At 45.5% G+C, this 17,896-nt stretch overlaps 1 protein-coding gene across 1 annotated transcript in view; it reads left to right on the forward strand.

Annotated features, from left to right (window-relative positions):
• Window positions 1–17,896, forward strand: part of LOC135221657 (conserved oligomeric Golgi complex subunit 4-like) — a 304,771-nt gene that overhangs the window by 39,131 nt on the left and 247,744 nt on the right. The window contains exon 2 of the mRNA XM_064259355.1: window positions 1,886–2,083. Within this exon, the coding sequence (XP_064115425.1) occupies window positions 1,886–2,083 (198 nt within the window). The remainder of the gene's footprint in view (window positions 1–1,885; window positions 2,084–17,896) is intronic.

Here is a 17,896-nt window from a genome sequence, read left to right on the forward strand (position 1 = left end):
AATCGCCTTTTTGCTCCTCGCTCCGCCTTTCTCCTGGCACCAGAAGCTTGAGTCAGGAGTGGCTCAGGAGTTGATTCCGCTAACGACGTTGGGTTGCGTTCATACCCCAAGGTTTGCTTAGCTTGAATCGCCCAGGCAGTCCAGACACTCATCCTTCAGCGAAGAATAGGCCTTATGGTCTTCAGGGTACAGCCTTGCTGTCCTTGATGCGTCTGACTGGGTCACTGGTCGGTCCACCTGACTTTAGTACAGACTGACTGACTGTGCATGTCCAGATCGAAGCTTTCAATATGGAACTTAGACATAGTCCTGAAGTTCTTGATGTCAAAGCATTCGAACATCTCCTACCTGTTAACTTCTTGCACGTGATCAGGAAGGCCCTTTTCTAACCACCCTAGATACGACAAAGAGGGTTAGTGAGGTTTTCAGCCATCGTCAGAAGTTTTTTTGGCATTAGAGAACACAAGGCGGTGCGTTCTCTAAGCCTTCCGTTGTGGCCTAAGAATGGAAACCCGTCTTGTTCTTGGGCCAGGAGCTTGGAATCAAGGATGGCACAAGTTATTTTGGGCAGGAGCCAGAGAGAGTCCTGTGCCCTGTCAGGTCTCTCAAGTTTTATCTACATAAAACTCAAGAAAGTCGAAGTCGTACGGACAATCTGCAGTGTTCCGAAAAGACAGACTTGCCCATATCGAAGAACACCCTGCTTTATTGTTTAAGGAGTTCCTTTCAAAAAAGCTCCTTCATTGTGTTGGCACAAAGATTTGAAATCTTTTGATTTGAATGCTCACGAGGTGAGGGCGCGGCCTCGGAAGCATTTCAACAGAGCATGGCACTCAGCAACATCCTGAGTACCATGTTTTATTTTAGCGAAGCAACTCTGTGTTCAATTCACACTCCCTGCGAGATGTGAAGATGGCATATATGATCTGCTGCTCGCTAGGGCCATACGTGTCTGCAGACACAATCTTGGGGGCAAGTAGTACCACTCATCCTATCCTGTAGAAAATGGTTAGGAAGAGCTCTTAATTTAGTAGTTGAGTTCGCCGACAACGGTGACTTCTTAACTCTTAAGCCTTAGTTAACACACCTTAACTTTGGCTAGGTTGGTCAGGTGGTGATATATATTTTTATATATATATTTATTTTACTTCTTAGCCCTCATGGTATGGTCAATATGGTCTAGTCACGTCGTGGTCTCGCCCCTGTTGACAGATCATCTGGAGTGCACCAGCTATATAGGTCTCTACCTCGCTGGCAACTCTAGTAGCACAAGCAGACTTACGTGGCAATAACCACGAAGCCAGCAATGCTAACAGGTGGAACCAAGATGTAAATCATCTGCATGCATTTGTTTCCCAAAATCCTTCTATTCTGTCCCTTCCCACCTCCAACGGTGGGATTCAGCTATATATATATCTGACAGGTAAGTTTCATGAACAAAATATTGTTATGATACAATAAAGTTTGTTCATACTTACCTGGCAGATATATATAATTAAGTACCCACCCACCTCCCCTCAGGGGACAGTGGAAATAAAAATTATGAATAGAAAATGGGACTGGTTCCTGATACCCGCCTCCCAGCGGCGGGAATGGGTACTAACCACCTGGCCGACCACTGTGTGTGCCGGAAGTTTTTGAATTTCTGTCGGACTTCAGAAAATACAGCTATATATATATCTGCCAGGTAAGTATGAACAAACTTTATTGTATCATAACAATATCATTTTGTTGTGAGCTTGAGTCCCTTTATGAAGTACATTAAAGTACTTCGAAACAGTTTGTGTATATTAATCTTCCTACATGTCTTTGAGCTATGTTGTTTTTAACTTCATTTATATTTATTTATATAGATATACAAGGAAGTATTACTGGTAAATTTCAGGTAGCAGTAGCTGAACGTTTAGAATGGAGTGTTGGAAATCGTCATCACTTGGAAGCAAGACTTTCTCAACTTGCTCGTTTAGTACCAACATTGCAGCTAGTCCAGGCTGATGCAAGACAACTAGAAAACACAATTTCATTTACTCATCAACTTGCAAATAATGTTTCTGCAAAAGTTAGACAGTTAGATCTTGCAAAGGTAAGCTTTTGTTTTCAATATTTTCTTTTTGCATGATTTGTTAATCATAATATTCTGGGGAATTTATATTGTGTGTGTGTTCTTACATAATATACAAACCCTTGGTCATTTACATTAGGAATTACTTTACGGTGAAGCTGGAACGCAGTCGTTGAATTCTTGAACAAGGTGGTTAGGCAGTAATTACTGTCTGGTAGGTGGGCAGACCTGCCTGCACAGATGTAAACACTCCACTTTGCTTTCAGCTGTTTTCCATTGAAGACGTATGTTTATGAGCTCTTGCTGACTAGCCGTTAATCATGATTTTCCGGTGGGATCTTTTATTTTTTTAAATATTTTGAGTATATTGTGTTTGATATTAATAATTAATTGGCTTTAATAATTAATATACAAACCCACTTATTGTGATAAGCCTTGCGAGCCGCCTTTCCCCTCGACATGTTAAGGGTCGGTGGCAAGGGTGTATCTACACCCTTATCACTTGTTCTCGCCCTTTAATGTCGGGGTGGGACTGTATCTTTATTTGACATTTACACTTACGCTTCGAGGAATTGCCTAGAGGAAATTTGGAAGTTTATCTTTTGTTTTTTATTCAGGTATTCCCTCTTCTCCTTCACCCTTTTTGCTAGCTTATTGGGTGAAAGGGGGGGAGGGTGGGCTGTGGTTTTGATTTTGAGGGATCTCTTTTTTGGAATTGTACCTGTGATTCATTAGCTTGCTGTGACATTGGCTCTCGAGTGTGTGTACTGTTCCTCTGCTGAAAATCATATTAATTTGCAGCTTTTATCCTGGAGTTTCGTCACTGGACAGCATCTACTCAGCTGCCCTGTGATCATTAACTACTACTGGTGGCTGTGCTATGCCCTATAGATGAAGTCTTGCAGAAGTTGGCGAAGAAGTCAAGGAGGAAGAGAGCTCGTCAAGTGTCGTCATCGTCCTCTTTTCTTCGTCGCCATCATCTTCAACTTCCTCCCCTTTGACTTCTAAGGCTCCCCTGCCAGAGAAGGAAAAGGTAATCTACCCCCGCTCTAAGAAGTCTTGTCACGGGACTTCTAAGGGTCTTTCGTTGGCTCTCCTGTTCCTTCGGGAAGAGGAACCGTCATGCTGTGTGCCAGTTGTTCATTCGTGAGCTTCCCTAAGTGCACACAAATCTGCAGATTCATGTGCATCCAGAGTCATTAACGCTGAGACGGCTCACTGTCATGACTCGGGCATGGAGCGGAAGAAAGGGGCGAGTCGCTCAGTTGACTCATACCTTGCCAGCGATCACTCTCACGGCGACTGCTCGGTTCCCATTCAGTCCTCCAGAGAGGTTTCGACCTCGAAGGGGACTGGGACACATCAGGAGGATGGTTCCAGCTCTCACTAGTCAGTTGCACGATCAACTCCACCCAGGCCATGATCACATTTGTGTGACAGACTGTTCTTGGTGGCAGTGAGCGTTTCTCCTACCATGCGAAAGCTTTATAACCCTCCTCGGGAAAGCGTTTCTCCAGGGCAAGATCGCTCTCCTAGACTCTGGTCCTTTCGTAATCTTATTTTTGTTTGTATACCGTATCTCATTTTTCTTCGGATTATTTGATAAAAACAATATTATGTATTGTAATGAGGCAAAGGATTAACCCCTCCATTACTAGAAACTTTCATAATCTAAATGAATGAGTCTGTTAACTGTTTCTAGCCATTATATATAAAATAAAACTCAGTATATATTAATGATTTCAGATTGCTCGTCACCCCATGAATTCGAGTAAGCACCATGTACCTAAATTGTTTAAAGTCTTCTAATGGTAGCCATAATATAAGCCAGTCTGTATCCAGTAACAAAGGGATTAAATACTAAATAGTTATACTTGATGTTCTTTCTCAATGAAATTTGTGCCTTTGAAATTGTTTATATAACCCTATTATATGACCTTTCAACTTTTGAACGCTACTATACAATAACCAGAGAACAAGAATGATTTTAGTAACTATATATTCTCCTAAATAACAGTAATATGGAGGTAACAGGTATTGGTATCGGCCAAAAATTTGGTATCGGTGGATCCCTACTGGAGACTGTGTTCTCCCTGGCTATTTCTGTCTTTTGGACGGATTGTAATTGTGGGGTCTTGTGTTTGGGGTTTTAATTTAGTCGTAAATGCTTGCATATAGGACTGGATTTTATACCTGCTTCTCGATTTCTACGGGAGTCGAAGAGAGACCCCTCCTTGATTCGTTTGATGAATTCGGGAGTCTCACTGAGCACTTGAATTTTTTGGAATTTTGGGCACTCTCCGAGTGTTCTGGTCATATGATGTGCAAACACTTAGGTGAAACGAGAATTCCTGATATTGTTATTACAAGAATCGGGAGTCTCACCGAGTGCCTGGATCCCTTGGTTTTACTGTCACTCTCCGAGTGCATGGCTTCATCACGTTGCCAAGAACCCCAGGGCGAGGCAAGGCTTGGCTGATTATTGTCTTACAATGTCAGGTTTCTTGCCGAGCACGGGAATTCTTATGAATTCTAGCGCTCTTTATCATGAGCGTTTGAATAGTGAGATGAGCCTTTACCATTACAGATGAATTTGCTCTTTAGTCTGGTTTGGGTTTATGCATAGCTTGGTATTGCACGCCAACACCGTCTAAGCAAATGGTCAAGTACTGTCCTTGTGTCTTGGATCTTAGGGTCTGAACACATAGGACAGCAGACAGAGATTCCCTTTTCATTCTTCTTGGAGCTTCAGCCTCAAAGAACAATTAATTGGGAAGAAGTGACAGTTCTCTGCTGATGATTACCACTCATAATTATGTGATGGTGATCTGCTCAGCTCACTTGACTCGGCTCGGCCTGCCAGCTCTGCCAGAGCCGATCTACAGAACGAACTCTCTGCTCTTGATCAATGTGGTTCCTTGGCATGGCATAGCACTCTCCTCTCCCGTTTTGCAGCGGGTTTTACAGGGGTCATCGTCTTCGTCATCAGATGTCTTCTTACCTCCCTGTTCGAAGGTTTCCTGGCCTTAGAAGAGGAAGGTAGCTTTCCCGTCCCCTAAGAAGTCTCAACTTGAGACTTTGAAGGGTCTGCATCCTCCCCTCAATAAGGAAGCAGTTGGCTCTCTCATCGGCTCACTTGCTCTCCCTAATATGTAGTGTCTTGGGAGCCGCAGGAGTTCGGACCCAGGTTCATTCTCCTGTCTCTGGTTCCAAAGGCGCTGCTCAGGGAACCGGGGCTGTGCAGGGTACTTGTTCTTGAGTCTCTCTGAGTGTACAACCTCCAAAGGGGTATTGTACAATCTCAGGCAGTGATGGGAAGTTTTCGTCATGACAGTGGCGCAGGGCAAGAGAAGGGACTGAGCCGCTTTGGTGGCTCAGACCTACCTGTGAAAGCCAGAGGTCTGACTCTTGATCATGAGGCTCTTATACTCTGATTAAGTTGTCAGAGGCAGGGCACTCCTCCTATCTCTTACAAACAGGAAGAATAGCCCAGTTGTGCTGAACTCCTGTCAGTCATAGAAGCTCACTCTGATTCCTCCCACCAATCAGTGAGTTTTCCACATGTAAAGGACGAGGGTTTGTGTATCGTGTAGGAACAAATCACAGTTTTTGCAAGTAAATTGTATTTTGTTCATGAAACTTACCTGACAGATATATATATAGCTGTATTCTCCGAAGTCCGACAGAATTTCAAAATTCGCGGCACACGCAGTGGGCGGCCAGGTGGTAGTACCCTTCCCGCTCCGCTGGGAGGCGGATATCAGGAACTATTCCCATTTTCTATTCATATTTTTTCTGTCGCCGGTCGGTAAACAACTGTTTACAGACCTCCGCCTAGGATTTTGAAACTTCATTAGCCGCTTAAGTATCCTAATTATTCTTTCGATTATTGACTTGGATTTGTGGCTAGGCATACGCTATCGTAAATTTTTTCATTGCATTTGATGTCTGAAGCTAGTTAGCCTAGTTTCAGACTTTGTTGTCTGCATGGGGTAAGGTGAGGCTACCGGAGCTTTCGGTAGACACTCGCTTAGTATATATGACGTTTACATGTTTTCATTGCATAAGTTCAATGTAATTAGTGTAATGTGTGACTGATTACGGAAGAAGGAGGATTCATGTACGCATTTTAGAGCGTGTTAGAATCAGGAGTTTTCCTCCACAGTAAACAGAAGTTAGAAATAATGAACCTTCTAACCTCCTGTAGATTTTATTTTGCCTAACCCTGTGGTATGGCTTACGGGTCTAGAAGAAGTGTCTGCTAGAGGATTACATCAAGTAATCTTAGACTAAAGTGCTCGCTCTCCAATCAGTGTTGTGAAGTGTAGTGCCCCTTGTGTTGTGGAGGGGGCGTCAGATCGGCCCCATAATGCCTCTAGGCCTGGACCTCTGTCGGACTCCCAGGACTCAGGGAGAGGGCATGTCGAAAGCCGCAAGAAGGTTACGGGGGCTCCCCACCGATCTGGCGTCCCTTCAGCAGGACCTGTTGACGCTTCCCAGGCTGCTAAAGATCGTGCACGTGCACGAATCTTGAAGGATTGCTTCTCGTCCTCCGAGGCGTCTCCCCGCGCAAGGGTTGGAGCTCTCGGAAGGACTCGCGCCCTTCTAAGAAGCTTAGAGAAGAGGACGCTTCACGTCCTCTCTCTCGTCACCCCCCCTCAGGAGGGAACATCAGATCGGTCCCCCAGATAACGGCCTCTAGGCCTAGACCTCTGTCGGACTCCCAGGAAAACCAGGGAGAGGGCATGTCAAAAGCCGAAGGAGGGTTACGGGTTTTTTCATGCTGATCTGGCTTCCTTTCGGCAGGTCCTGTTGTCGCTTCCCAGGCTGCCGAAGATCGAGCACGTGCACGAATCTTGAAGGATTGTTTCTCGTCCTCCGAGGCGTCCTCCCCACACAGGGGTTGGAGCTCTCGGAAGGACTCGCGCCCCCTAAAGAAGCATTAGAGAAGAGGACGCTTCACGTCCTCTCTCTCGTCACGAGAGGATGAAAGAGTCCTGTGCCCTGTCAGTGCTCTCGAATTTGTTCATGAAACTTACCCAGCAGATATATATATAGTAGCTGTATTTCTCTGAAGTCCGACAGAATTTCAAAACTCCCGGCTCACGCAGTTGGTCGGCCAGTGGTTAGTACCCATTCCCGCCGCTGGGAGGCGGGTGTCAGGAACCATTCCCATTTCTATTCAGATTTTTTCTGTCGCCGGTGTTGATAACAACTGTTTTCAACACCTCCGTCTAGGATTTTCGAAACTTCTCTGTTACTTGAGTATCCTGTTTGTTTTTTGGTTATCGAACGTGGATTGTGACTAGGCTTACGCTGATAGTGGATTGGATTTGAATTTGGTTTGGTTTTTTCCTGTAACTAAGATGTCTGGGACTAGTTTATCTAGCACCAGAGTGTGTTGTATGGAAGGTTGTAAGGTGAGGCTACCGAAAGGTTCGGTAGACCCACACACAATATGTAATAATTGTAGAGAACATACGTGTGTTATAAATGACCGTTGTAAGGAGTGTGAATGTCTGTCTGATTCGGGTTGGAAGGCTTATGAATCCTATGTGCGGAAATTGGAGCGTGATAGGATACGGAGATCTTCCTCCAGGAGTGTATCAGTCAGTAGAAGTAAGGGTAGTAAGGTTTCTCCTACTATACATTCAGTAGTTGGTACACCTAAATCTGTTGTGCCTTCGGGCCCTGAAAATGTTGTGCCTTCGGGTGGCCCTGAAAAATCAGTGGAAGACAATGCCCTTTCTACGATTCTGGAATCAATACGTAACCTAGAATCTAAAGTGCTCGCTTTGGAGGTAAAAGCATTATAGTGAACAAAAGTGCAGTGAAAGTGCCCCCAGTGTTGTGGAGGGGGCCTCAGATCGGCCCTATAATGCCTCTAGGCCTGGGACTCTGTCGAACTTCCAAGCCCAGGAAGACGGACATGTCGAAAGCCGCAGGAGGGTTACGGGGAACCCCCACCGATCTGGCGTCCCTTCGGCAGAACCTGTAGACGATCCCCAGGCTGCCAAAGAGTGTGCGAGTGCGGGCATCATCACCGCGCAGTGCTTTTTCGGTCCTCGGAGGCGTCCTCCTCCCCTAACAGAGTTGGAGCATAGAAGAAAACGCTCACGTCCTCTGAAAAAGGAGCTATGACGTTAAATGTCGCACAGGCGGGCTATCGTCAGTAGTCTCTCAGAGGAGGACGCAGAGTCTCTTTGCGCTGTTCTTCTTCGTTACGGGCTTCGCCTCGAGACTTGGATTACTCTCCACCGCAAAAAAGATCGAAAACTCAAGGTGTCGCACAGGCGGCCAGAGTCTTCGATCGCAGTGAAAGAAGACGCTTCACGTCCTTTTTCCCCTGTTGGTTTGCGGTCTTCACCGGAGAGTTTTGCTGCATGGACTCCTCAAAGGAGAATTATGGATGTCAACTGACGAGGACGCCTTGGAGCGGCCTAGTCGTTCTAAGAAGAGAACTAGAACGGGTCCTGTAAGAAGGGATAGGCTTCCCCTCGCCCCTCGCCTTCTCATAGGATCAGTTTTTTTCTCCGAAAAAGAATCTTCTACTACAAAGAGTGTTATCAGGTCGATGCAACAACAACTTGCTTCGTTGCTGGCGGAGAGAGAATCAGAAATTCGTCCGAGAAGAAAAGATGATAGATTACCGATTAAAAGATCTAAGAGGTCTCCTGCACGCTTACGGGTGGACCGATCGTCTCTTTCGCCTGTGAGTACTCATTCTAGATTTCGTACGTTCTCCACCTGCAGTTGGAGAAAGTGCATGAGAAACTTCCTACGAGGAATTTTGTTCATGAAACTTACCTGTCAGATATATATATAGCTGTATTTTTCCGAATCCGACAGAAATTTAAACACTTACGACACACGCAGTGGGAGTCAGGTGGTTAGTACCATTCCCGCGCTGGGAGGCGGGTATCAGGAATCATTCCCATTTTCTATTCATAATTTTTCTGTCGCCGGTGCTGAAAACACCTGTTTTCAGTACCTCCGTCTTAGGATTTTGGAAACTTCATTGCCGCTAAGTATCCTAATTGTCTTTTGATTTATTCACTTGGATTTGTGGCTAGGCATACGCTATCTTAAATTGATTTGAATTTGATTCATTTTTGCATAAAATATCTGAATCTAGTTAGGCTAGTTTCAGACGGGGTTGTCTGCAAAGATAGGGTGTGGCTACCGTAAGCTTCGGTAGATTCGCACTTGGTATGTACGAAGGGGTATGGGTCTTGCTTCTTTGTTGAGATTTGCATGGTAAGGAGTGTGAGACTTTGTCTTTTTCCGTAAGGAAGACTGTATGATTCGTATGTAGCAATTAATCAGTAAACATGTCTAATTCCGTAAGGAAGACGTATGATTCGTATGTACGCAATTTAATCAGTAACAAAAGTCAGGGTAGTGAACCTGCTAACCTTCCTGTAGATTTTATTTTGCATAACCCTGTAGTATGGCCTACGGGCTATGTATATGTCTACGAGAGGTGCTCGCTCTCGCCTTCATTGCTGTGAAGTGCTACTTCTGTAATTGTTACTCCTAACCCTGCAGTGTTGCCTTCGGGCCCTAAGCATGTCTGTAGAGAAATTGCCCTTTCTCTGATACTCCTTCGATTCGTAACTTAGAATCGAAAGTGCTTGCTTTAGAGAGTAAAAGTGAAGTGCAGAAGTGCAGTGATACCCCTTGTGTAGTGAGGGTGCGTCAGATCGGCCTCGTTTCGCCTCTAGGCCGGGACCTCTGCTTGACCTCCCAGAAACCAGTGAGAGAGCATGTCGAAAGCCGAAGGAGGGTTACGAGGAACCCCCACCGATCTGGCGTGCCTTCGGCAGTTCTGATGAAATCCCCAGACTGCCTAAGTGCGTGCACGTGCACGAATCCTGAAGGATTGCTTCTCGTCCTCCGAAGCGTCCTCCCCGCGCAGGGGTTGGAGCTTTCTGGATGGACTCGAGCCCTCTAAATAGAAGCTTTATAGAAGAGGACGCTTCACGTCCTCTCTCTGTCTCTCTCTCGTTATGTCTCACTCCTCAATGGAATGGCCGGGAATCGAACCCGCGACCACCGAGGTGTGAAGCAAACACCAAACCAACCACGCCACTGAGGTGCTTAGTAAGCTTTTGAGAGCGGACGCCCAAGCCAGGGGCGCGCGGGTGCACGCCAAGCGCGCGCCAGTGGACGCGAGCGTGCGCGCCAGTGGACGCCGAGCGCGCTCCAGTGGACGCCGAGCGCGCTCCAGTGGACGCCGAGCGTGCACCAGCGCACGCCAGGTGTGTCGCCTGGCTGAACGTTTCTGTTGAACTCTTCAAGCTCTTGTTTCAGATTGTCGGGCTTATGAATTTTTACCTCTACCTTCGATGATACTTCTACCTCACCTGCAAAGAATGTTGAAGTAGGCAGTGCTTCCGAGTAAGCTTAAAGTGAACAGACAACTTCTTCGAAACCCAGCAAGACATCGTGGGTTTCGTGAATTCAAGAGGTCTCTGTCAATTAATATTGCTTTTCGCATAGGTGGATGGAGTTAAGGAAAGCTCAAGGGAAGTTCTCGTTTGCTCTACCGCAAGCTTGCCATTCTGCCAATAAATTTAAGTTGCCACTACCGCAGTCAAGACTTGCGATAAGCCAGTTACGGGTTATAAAGGCTCGATGTCCTGCACGTCAGGACTCTCCGGTCAACGTTCAGTAGGATTCTTGCAAAGGCACTCATCAAAAGTACGCTCTTCAGGAAAGCGCAAGACAGGACTGCCTTTGCCATACTGCCAATAAATTTTAAGCTTTTAGCAGGCATTAGTTGTGATACGGGAGAGGAAGCTGGTTGGAGAGTTTCTTCCTCTTCCCAGGATAATTTTGCCAGCTTTTTAGCCCATCTGAAAGGGCTTTTCAGATGATAGTTTTTGTTAGTTCCTAGTCGGGACTACGCTGCCGAATTGAACATCGTCGTAATACCTGACGTAAGCCCAGTCTCTTAACAGGATTCTTGCCCCTTCCTCGTTTGAGACGGGAATCGGAAAATAAAATGCTCGACTTCCTGGATTACGTTTTGTCAATTCAGTGACTTTCCCCCATTGACAATATACTATCGTTTTGTCAAGTAAGTGGGTTATCCCCTCTTGACAAAATATCTCTTTGTCCCGTAAATGGGTTAGTTCTCATTGACAAACATCTCATTAACTTGATATTGCGTAAGCGAATAAGCTCTTATTGACAAGATTCGGAAGAGCTCTCATTCGTCATTCGCAGACTCGTACAAGAAATAGACTTGTAGACTACGTCAATGAACGCTATGTCCAATAACATAAGAAGCTTGAGCTGACTGCTTCGATTCTCCTAAGTTTTGTTCATGAAACTTGCCTGTCAGATATGTATGTAGCTGTATTTCCGAATTCAGATATATATATGTCTGCCAGGTAAGTATGAACAAACTTTATTGTGATATATTTCATATTTTGCCTTGCGTTATTTTATTTCTGGTTGGGTTCAAGTCATATACGCTTGCTGTAGTTACCTCTTCGGATGGCAACCGAGAGGTCTATGGTCCATTTTAAGGACATTTAATCGTTACTCCCTGCAGCCTTCCAGGAGTTTCCGATTTATCTTTTACCGTTGTATGGTAGTGTTCTGACGACACAAACGCATCTATATATTTAGCGTTTTCTGTTTCGCTTAAATATACCAGCTTGAGAGTCTCTTTATGCTAAAAATAACGAACCTTTTTCTTCATAGAATAGGGTAGCTGGCAACCCAGGCATAAAGTTAAGAGACGACGATGACGGACGATCGTAAGCTGCTGCTGTCACTGTCCTCTGACTCCTCTCCTCCAGTCCAAACGAGCCAGTACCAACTCGTTCGCTGTCATGCGCTGTAGGTTAAGTCTCTCTCTCCTGCGGATTGACTGACTAACCGTATCTCTGTGCTGCAGTTACGTTCTCTCTCTCTCCTGCGGGATTGACTGACGAACTGTATCTCTGGCCCTACATCAGCGGACTTTAGCCTAAGATTGAGGGGATTTCTTACATGAATAAACATTGCATTCGTTTGGCCTTAATATGTTCTACAGAGATATCTTACTCCTTTCGGTGCTCGTTACCGCACGGTATAGGACTACGAGTCTACCACAACATTGCACTATTATGCTCTCTTTGCTTAGGCAAAGCGCAGCCGGTTATTAGGGAAGTAAACATACTGTGTGAGGGAATGGATGAGCTCGCTGGGGACCATTTCCTTCCTAAAGAAGTTTGTTTCCCTGATAGACTGCAATTCAGACCTCTACAGTTTTTTCCTACCGGGAAACTGAAATTTTATTAAAGATCTAGGAATGATTCTTAACATCTCTCGGTGCGTTAAGTATCCTTGAGGGTGAGAGAAAGAAGTTGCCCGACATCTGGAGAGGGTTTCAGATGTCCTGGATCATAATCTGAAAGAAGTGGAAGCAATTCAGTCGTCCCTCCAGTCCTCGAAACGAGTTTTTGGAACCATGGTCCATATCAACTCTGATCTTCTACAGCTCTCTCATATCTTAGGAAGTATCTTCTCTCGGTCCCCCGGTTCGGGTTTACGAGAAAGAGCCTATTATAACAACAGGCGTAGAATGGAACGATCCTCTAGAGGTTCGTTACAGGATTGCAAAAGTCCGTTCGAATCGTCTCGATCGAAGGCAGCAACTACTGACTTCCGAGTGGAATCTTTCTTTAGAAGTATGTTGAGAGTTGTGGAGACTTTAGGGACGTCCTTTCATTCATCTCTTTCGCTAGTTGAGGACGAAGAGGCTTCTTCTTCTCTGCTCCCTTGTTCTCGATCCGGAGCGGTAACATTAAACGCCATCCTATGATATTGAACGGGGATGGATGTTTAGTCTCTTTTCTCCTTTTCAATCACTTAGGAAATGTAATAAGATGATTTATATCATCACAGGGAGCGACAATGACGCTAATCGCCCCATGTTGGCCTTCAAGACCCTAGATTCACAGAGGTCACGTCCTTCCAAGGACCTTTTCCGAGAGAGTCGGTCTCCTTTAACACGAAAGGTACCTATAACCTCTCCGCTCTGAGTCTGACTACGTTCAGACTATCGAGATGTTGACAGCATAAGATTGCAGTCTTCCCTTTCCGTTTGAAGAATGGGATAAGCTGGCAGTCACAACTATTAAAAAGAATACGCAAATATGTTGTTGACGGCCTTTGGGCTCAGAGATTTGCTTCTGTCAAACAACAAAGCCCTTAACGATCTTTGAGTTCTGTGAAATCTCGAAACTCCGCTCACCATCTACTTTTTGTCTCACCTGTTTTCTCGGGGTCAGACACTCGTGCGAGATCAGGAGACATATAGTAGCCCTGAGTTTCTTGTTGACGAAGTCGGTTGCGTTTATACACCTCCGATGATCGTTTAACCATGAGACCAGGTTGGACTGTCAGGCATTCGTCCTTCGGGACTGAATCGCCTTTTTGCTCCTCGCTCCTTTCTCCTGGCACCAGAAGCTCGAGTCAGGAGTGGCTCAGGAGTTGATCGCTAACGACGTTGGGTTGCGTTGATACACCCCCCAAGGTTTGCTTAGCTTGAATCGCCCAAGGCAGTCCAAACACTCATCCTTCAGCGAAGAATAGTGCCTTATGGTCTTCAGGGTACAGCCTTGCTGTCCTTGATTCGTCTGACTGGTCAATTGGTCGGTCACCTGACGTTAGTACAGACGGACTGACTGTGCATGTCCAGATCGAAGCTTTCAATATGGAACTTAGACATAGTCTGAAGTTCTTGATGTCAAAGCATTCGAACATCTCCTACCTGTTAACTTCTTGCATGTGATCAGGAAGGCATTTTCTAACCACCCTAGATACGACAAAGAGGGTTAGTGAGATTTTAAGCCATCGTCACAAGTTTTGACTTTAGAGCACAAAGGCGGTGTGCTCTCTAAGCTTTTCGTTATGGCCTAAGAATGGAAACTCGTTTTGTCCTTGGGCCAGAGCTTGGAAGCAAGGATGGCACAAGTTAGTGGGCAGGAGCCCGAGAGAGTCCTGTGCCCTGTCAGGTCTCTCAAGTTTTTATCTACATAAAACTCAAGAAAGTCGAAGTCGTACGGACAATCTGCAGTGTTCCGAAAAGACCAGACTTGCCCATATCGAAGAACACCCTGGCTTTATTGTTAAGGAGGTCTTTCAAAAAAGCTCCTTCTTTGTGTTTGCACAAAGATTTGAAATCTTTTGATTTGAATGCTCACGAGGTGAGGGCGCGGCCTCGAAGCATTTCAACAGAGCATGGCACTCGGCAACATCCTGAGTACCATGTTTTAGCGAAGCAACTCTGTGTTCAATTCACACTCCCTGCGAGATGTGAAGATGGCATATTGAGATCTGCTGCTCGCTAGGGCCACCATATGTCTGCAGACACAATCTTGGGGGCAAGAAGTACCACTCATCCTATCCTGTAGAAAATGGTTAGAAGAGCTCTTAATTTAGTAGTTGAGTCGCCGACAACGGTGACTTCTTAACTCTTAAGCCTTAGTTAACACACCTTAACTTTGGCTAGGTGGGTCAGGTGGTGATATATATTTTTATATATATATTTATTTTACTTCTTAGCCCTCATGGTATGGTCAATATGGTCTAGTCACGTCGTGGTCTCTGCCCCTGTTGACAGATCACTCTGGAGTTGCAATACCAGCTATATAGGTTCTACCTACCTCGCTGGCAACTCTAGTAGCACAAGCAGACTACGCCAGCAGTAACCACGAAGTCAGCTATGGCTAACAGGTAAGGAATCAAGATATCAATTATCTGCATATATATGTTTCCTAAAATCTTCTATTCTGTCTACTCCCACCACCAAAGGTGGATTCAGCTATATATATATCTGACAGGTAAGTTTCATGAACAAAATGATATTGTAATGATACAATTAGTTTTGTTCATACTTACCTGGCAGATATATATAATCAAGTACCCACCCACCTCCCCTCAGGAGACAGTGGAAATAAAAATTATGAATAGAAAATGGGAATGATTCCTGATACCCGCCTCCCAGCGGCGGGAATGGGTACTAACCACCTGACTCCCACTGCGTGTGTCGTAAGTGTTTAAATTTCTGTCGGATTCGGAAAAAATACAGCTATATATATATCTGCCAGGTAAGTATGAACAAACTTAATTGTATCATTACAATATCATTTTAGATCGAAAGGAAGAAATTTCGCCCAGTCTCTCGAGGCTCGCTTTATACAAGAACGGACGATCCTATGGTTGCGAACGAGGCCGTCTACAGTCCTGAGAAACTCGACGCTCCTAGTTCGGCTTGGAAGGAGCGGAGTGTTCACAGGGACGCCTATTTAGACAAGCGGTACGCTCGGACAGACGTCGAGCGTGACGCTCACCTGGACGCCAGGCGGGGCGCTAAGGCTGGACGCCAAGCGTGACGCTCGGCTGGACGCCAGGCTTGACGCTCGGCTGGACGCCAAGCTTGACGCTCGGCTGGACGCCGAGCTTGACGCTTCGGTCGGATGCCAGAGAGACGTTCAAACGGACGCTTTGTTGCATATCCATCAGGTATCACAGCAAGGTATTAGTATGGAACCTCAACTGCAATTGGCTTTTTTCGAAGAGATTCCCATCGAGAAAATGAGCAAGAAATTGGTACCGCTTTATCTGAATCTTTCGATATTAATATTCAGAATGCTCCTTGCACGTCAAAACAACGATCTTCATTAAAGCTCGGAGTGAAAGGACTTGTACCACCAGCCCTCGGGAGTCCCCCTGGTCGCTCCTATAGATGAGGAAGGATTTAAGTGATATATTTCAGAAGAAGCGGAAGAGGATCAACCCGCTGTGTCGATTCTTCCGATTATCAAGTTTTGGTTCGATTGCTTCGAGATTCATTTGGAGAAGAGTTTCAACCCGCAGCACCTCGGTCGCCTCCTTCTCAGTTTTCGTTGTTAAAAAACAAATAAGACTCTGGATTTGTTAAAATGACAAAGTCTCTTTCAACTAAGAGAGCTTTTAAGAAGGTGCAAGATTGGATGGAGTCCTAGAAAAGCTCAAGGAAAGTTTTCCTTGCCCAGCCTCCTTCAAGACTTTGCGGCAAGGCTGGGATCTGGTATGATACAGGTGAGGATGTCGGGTAAGGGCTCCCGCATCGGCTCAAGGTGACTTTTCCAGTCTGGTTGACGCACCAAGAAGGTCTCTTCTTTCGTCAGCTAAAATAACTTGGACACTGGCGGAGATAGACCACCATCTGAAAGGTCTTTTTCGGACAATTGAAGTCTTTAATTTCTTAGACTGGTGTTTGGGGCTGCTTGACACTAAGTCTCGTAGTCAAGACTCAATTAGCTTGGGGAGCTATCCAGTGTTCTCTCTTGTATGGATAAGGCCGTCAGAGATGGTTCAGAGGAATTGGCTTCACATTTTTGTGCAGGGCTCCTGAAAAAGAGAGCGATCTACTTGTTTAAATTTACTACCACCAAACGCAGTGTCTCCAACACAGAAGGCAGATTTGCTTTTCACCCCTCTTTCTGACCATCTCTTTCCCCCAGGCTATGATTAAAGAATGTAGCTGGAAGTCTGCAGGAAAAAGCTACTCAGGATCTCTTAGCACAATCTTCTAGACGTCCTGCGGTTCCTTCGACTTCAACACGAACCAGTTTTTCTAAGAAAATAAAGCCCTTTCGAGGTGGAGCATCCTCTAGACCTTCTCCTAGAGGAAGAGGACTCTCTAGAGGCAGAGCTCAGTCTAAGTCCAGAGGTAAAAAATGAGGAGGGAGTCCTTCAGTCGCCAGTAGGTGCCAGGCTTCATTTATTTGCAGAAGCTTGGAAGAAGATAGAGGCAGACAGCTGGTCGCTCAACGTCATCGAGCGAGGATACAAAATACCTTTCCTGAAGCCTCCTCCATTGTGCACAACACCTATAGATCTATCACCCTCTTACCATGGAGAAAAACAACAGATCTTGTACGATCTGATAAAACAAATGCTCGAGAAGAAAGCATTAGAACAAGTCGAGACATTCAGTCCCCGGGTTTCTACAACAGGTTATTCCTGGTGCCGAAACAGTCGGGAGGCTGGCGGCCAGTTTTAGATGTGAGCAGTCTAAACCTTTTTATAGAGAGACAGACGTTCAAGATGGAGACACCTCAGTCAGTGCTTGCGGCCTTAAGACAAAACGATTGGATGTATCACTGGACCTGCAAGACGCATATTTCCACGTCCTGATACATCTCCGATCGAAGAAATACCTGAGTTTTGTTATGAAGGGAAGAGTGTTCCAATTCAGAGCTCTTTGCTTCGGTCTGAGTACGGCACCATTGATTTTCACAATTCTAATGAAGAATGTGGCGAGGTGGCTTCATCTTGCAACATAAGGATCTCTCTATATCTAGACGACTGGCTCATTCGAGCATCGTCGAAAGAAAGGTGTCTGAAGGACCCTTCCAATCAACCTTAAAATCTAGCAAAGTCCCTGGGACTTCTAGTGAATTTCGAAAAGTCGCAGCTGATCCCCACACAGTCCATCGTGTATCTGGGGATTCAGATGGATTCAGTGGCTTTTCGAGCTTTTCCGTCCCAGGGACGTCAACAGCAAGGATTAGAAAAAATATCAGTCTTCTTAAGGAAAGAATCATGCTCGGTGAGGGAATGGATGAGTCTGCTGGGCACCATTTCCTCGCTGGAGAAGTTTGTTTCCTTGGGGAGACTACATCTCAGACCTCTCCAGTTTTTCCTGAAGGAGAAGTGGGAGGACAAAGAAAATTTGGAGACAATTTTAAGGATCCCAAAGGAGGTAAAGGATCACCTAAAGTGGTGGCTCGATCCTGTGAAACTTTCGGAAGGGACTTCCCTCAAACTTCAGAGCCCCGACCTAGT

The sequence above is a fragment of the Macrobrachium nipponense genome, chromosome 3 (assembly GCF_015104395.2).
Source record: "Macrobrachium nipponense isolate FS-2020 chromosome 3, ASM1510439v2, whole genome shotgun sequence".
NCBI lineage: Eukaryota > Metazoa > Arthropoda > Malacostraca > Decapoda > Palaemonidae > Macrobrachium > Macrobrachium nipponense.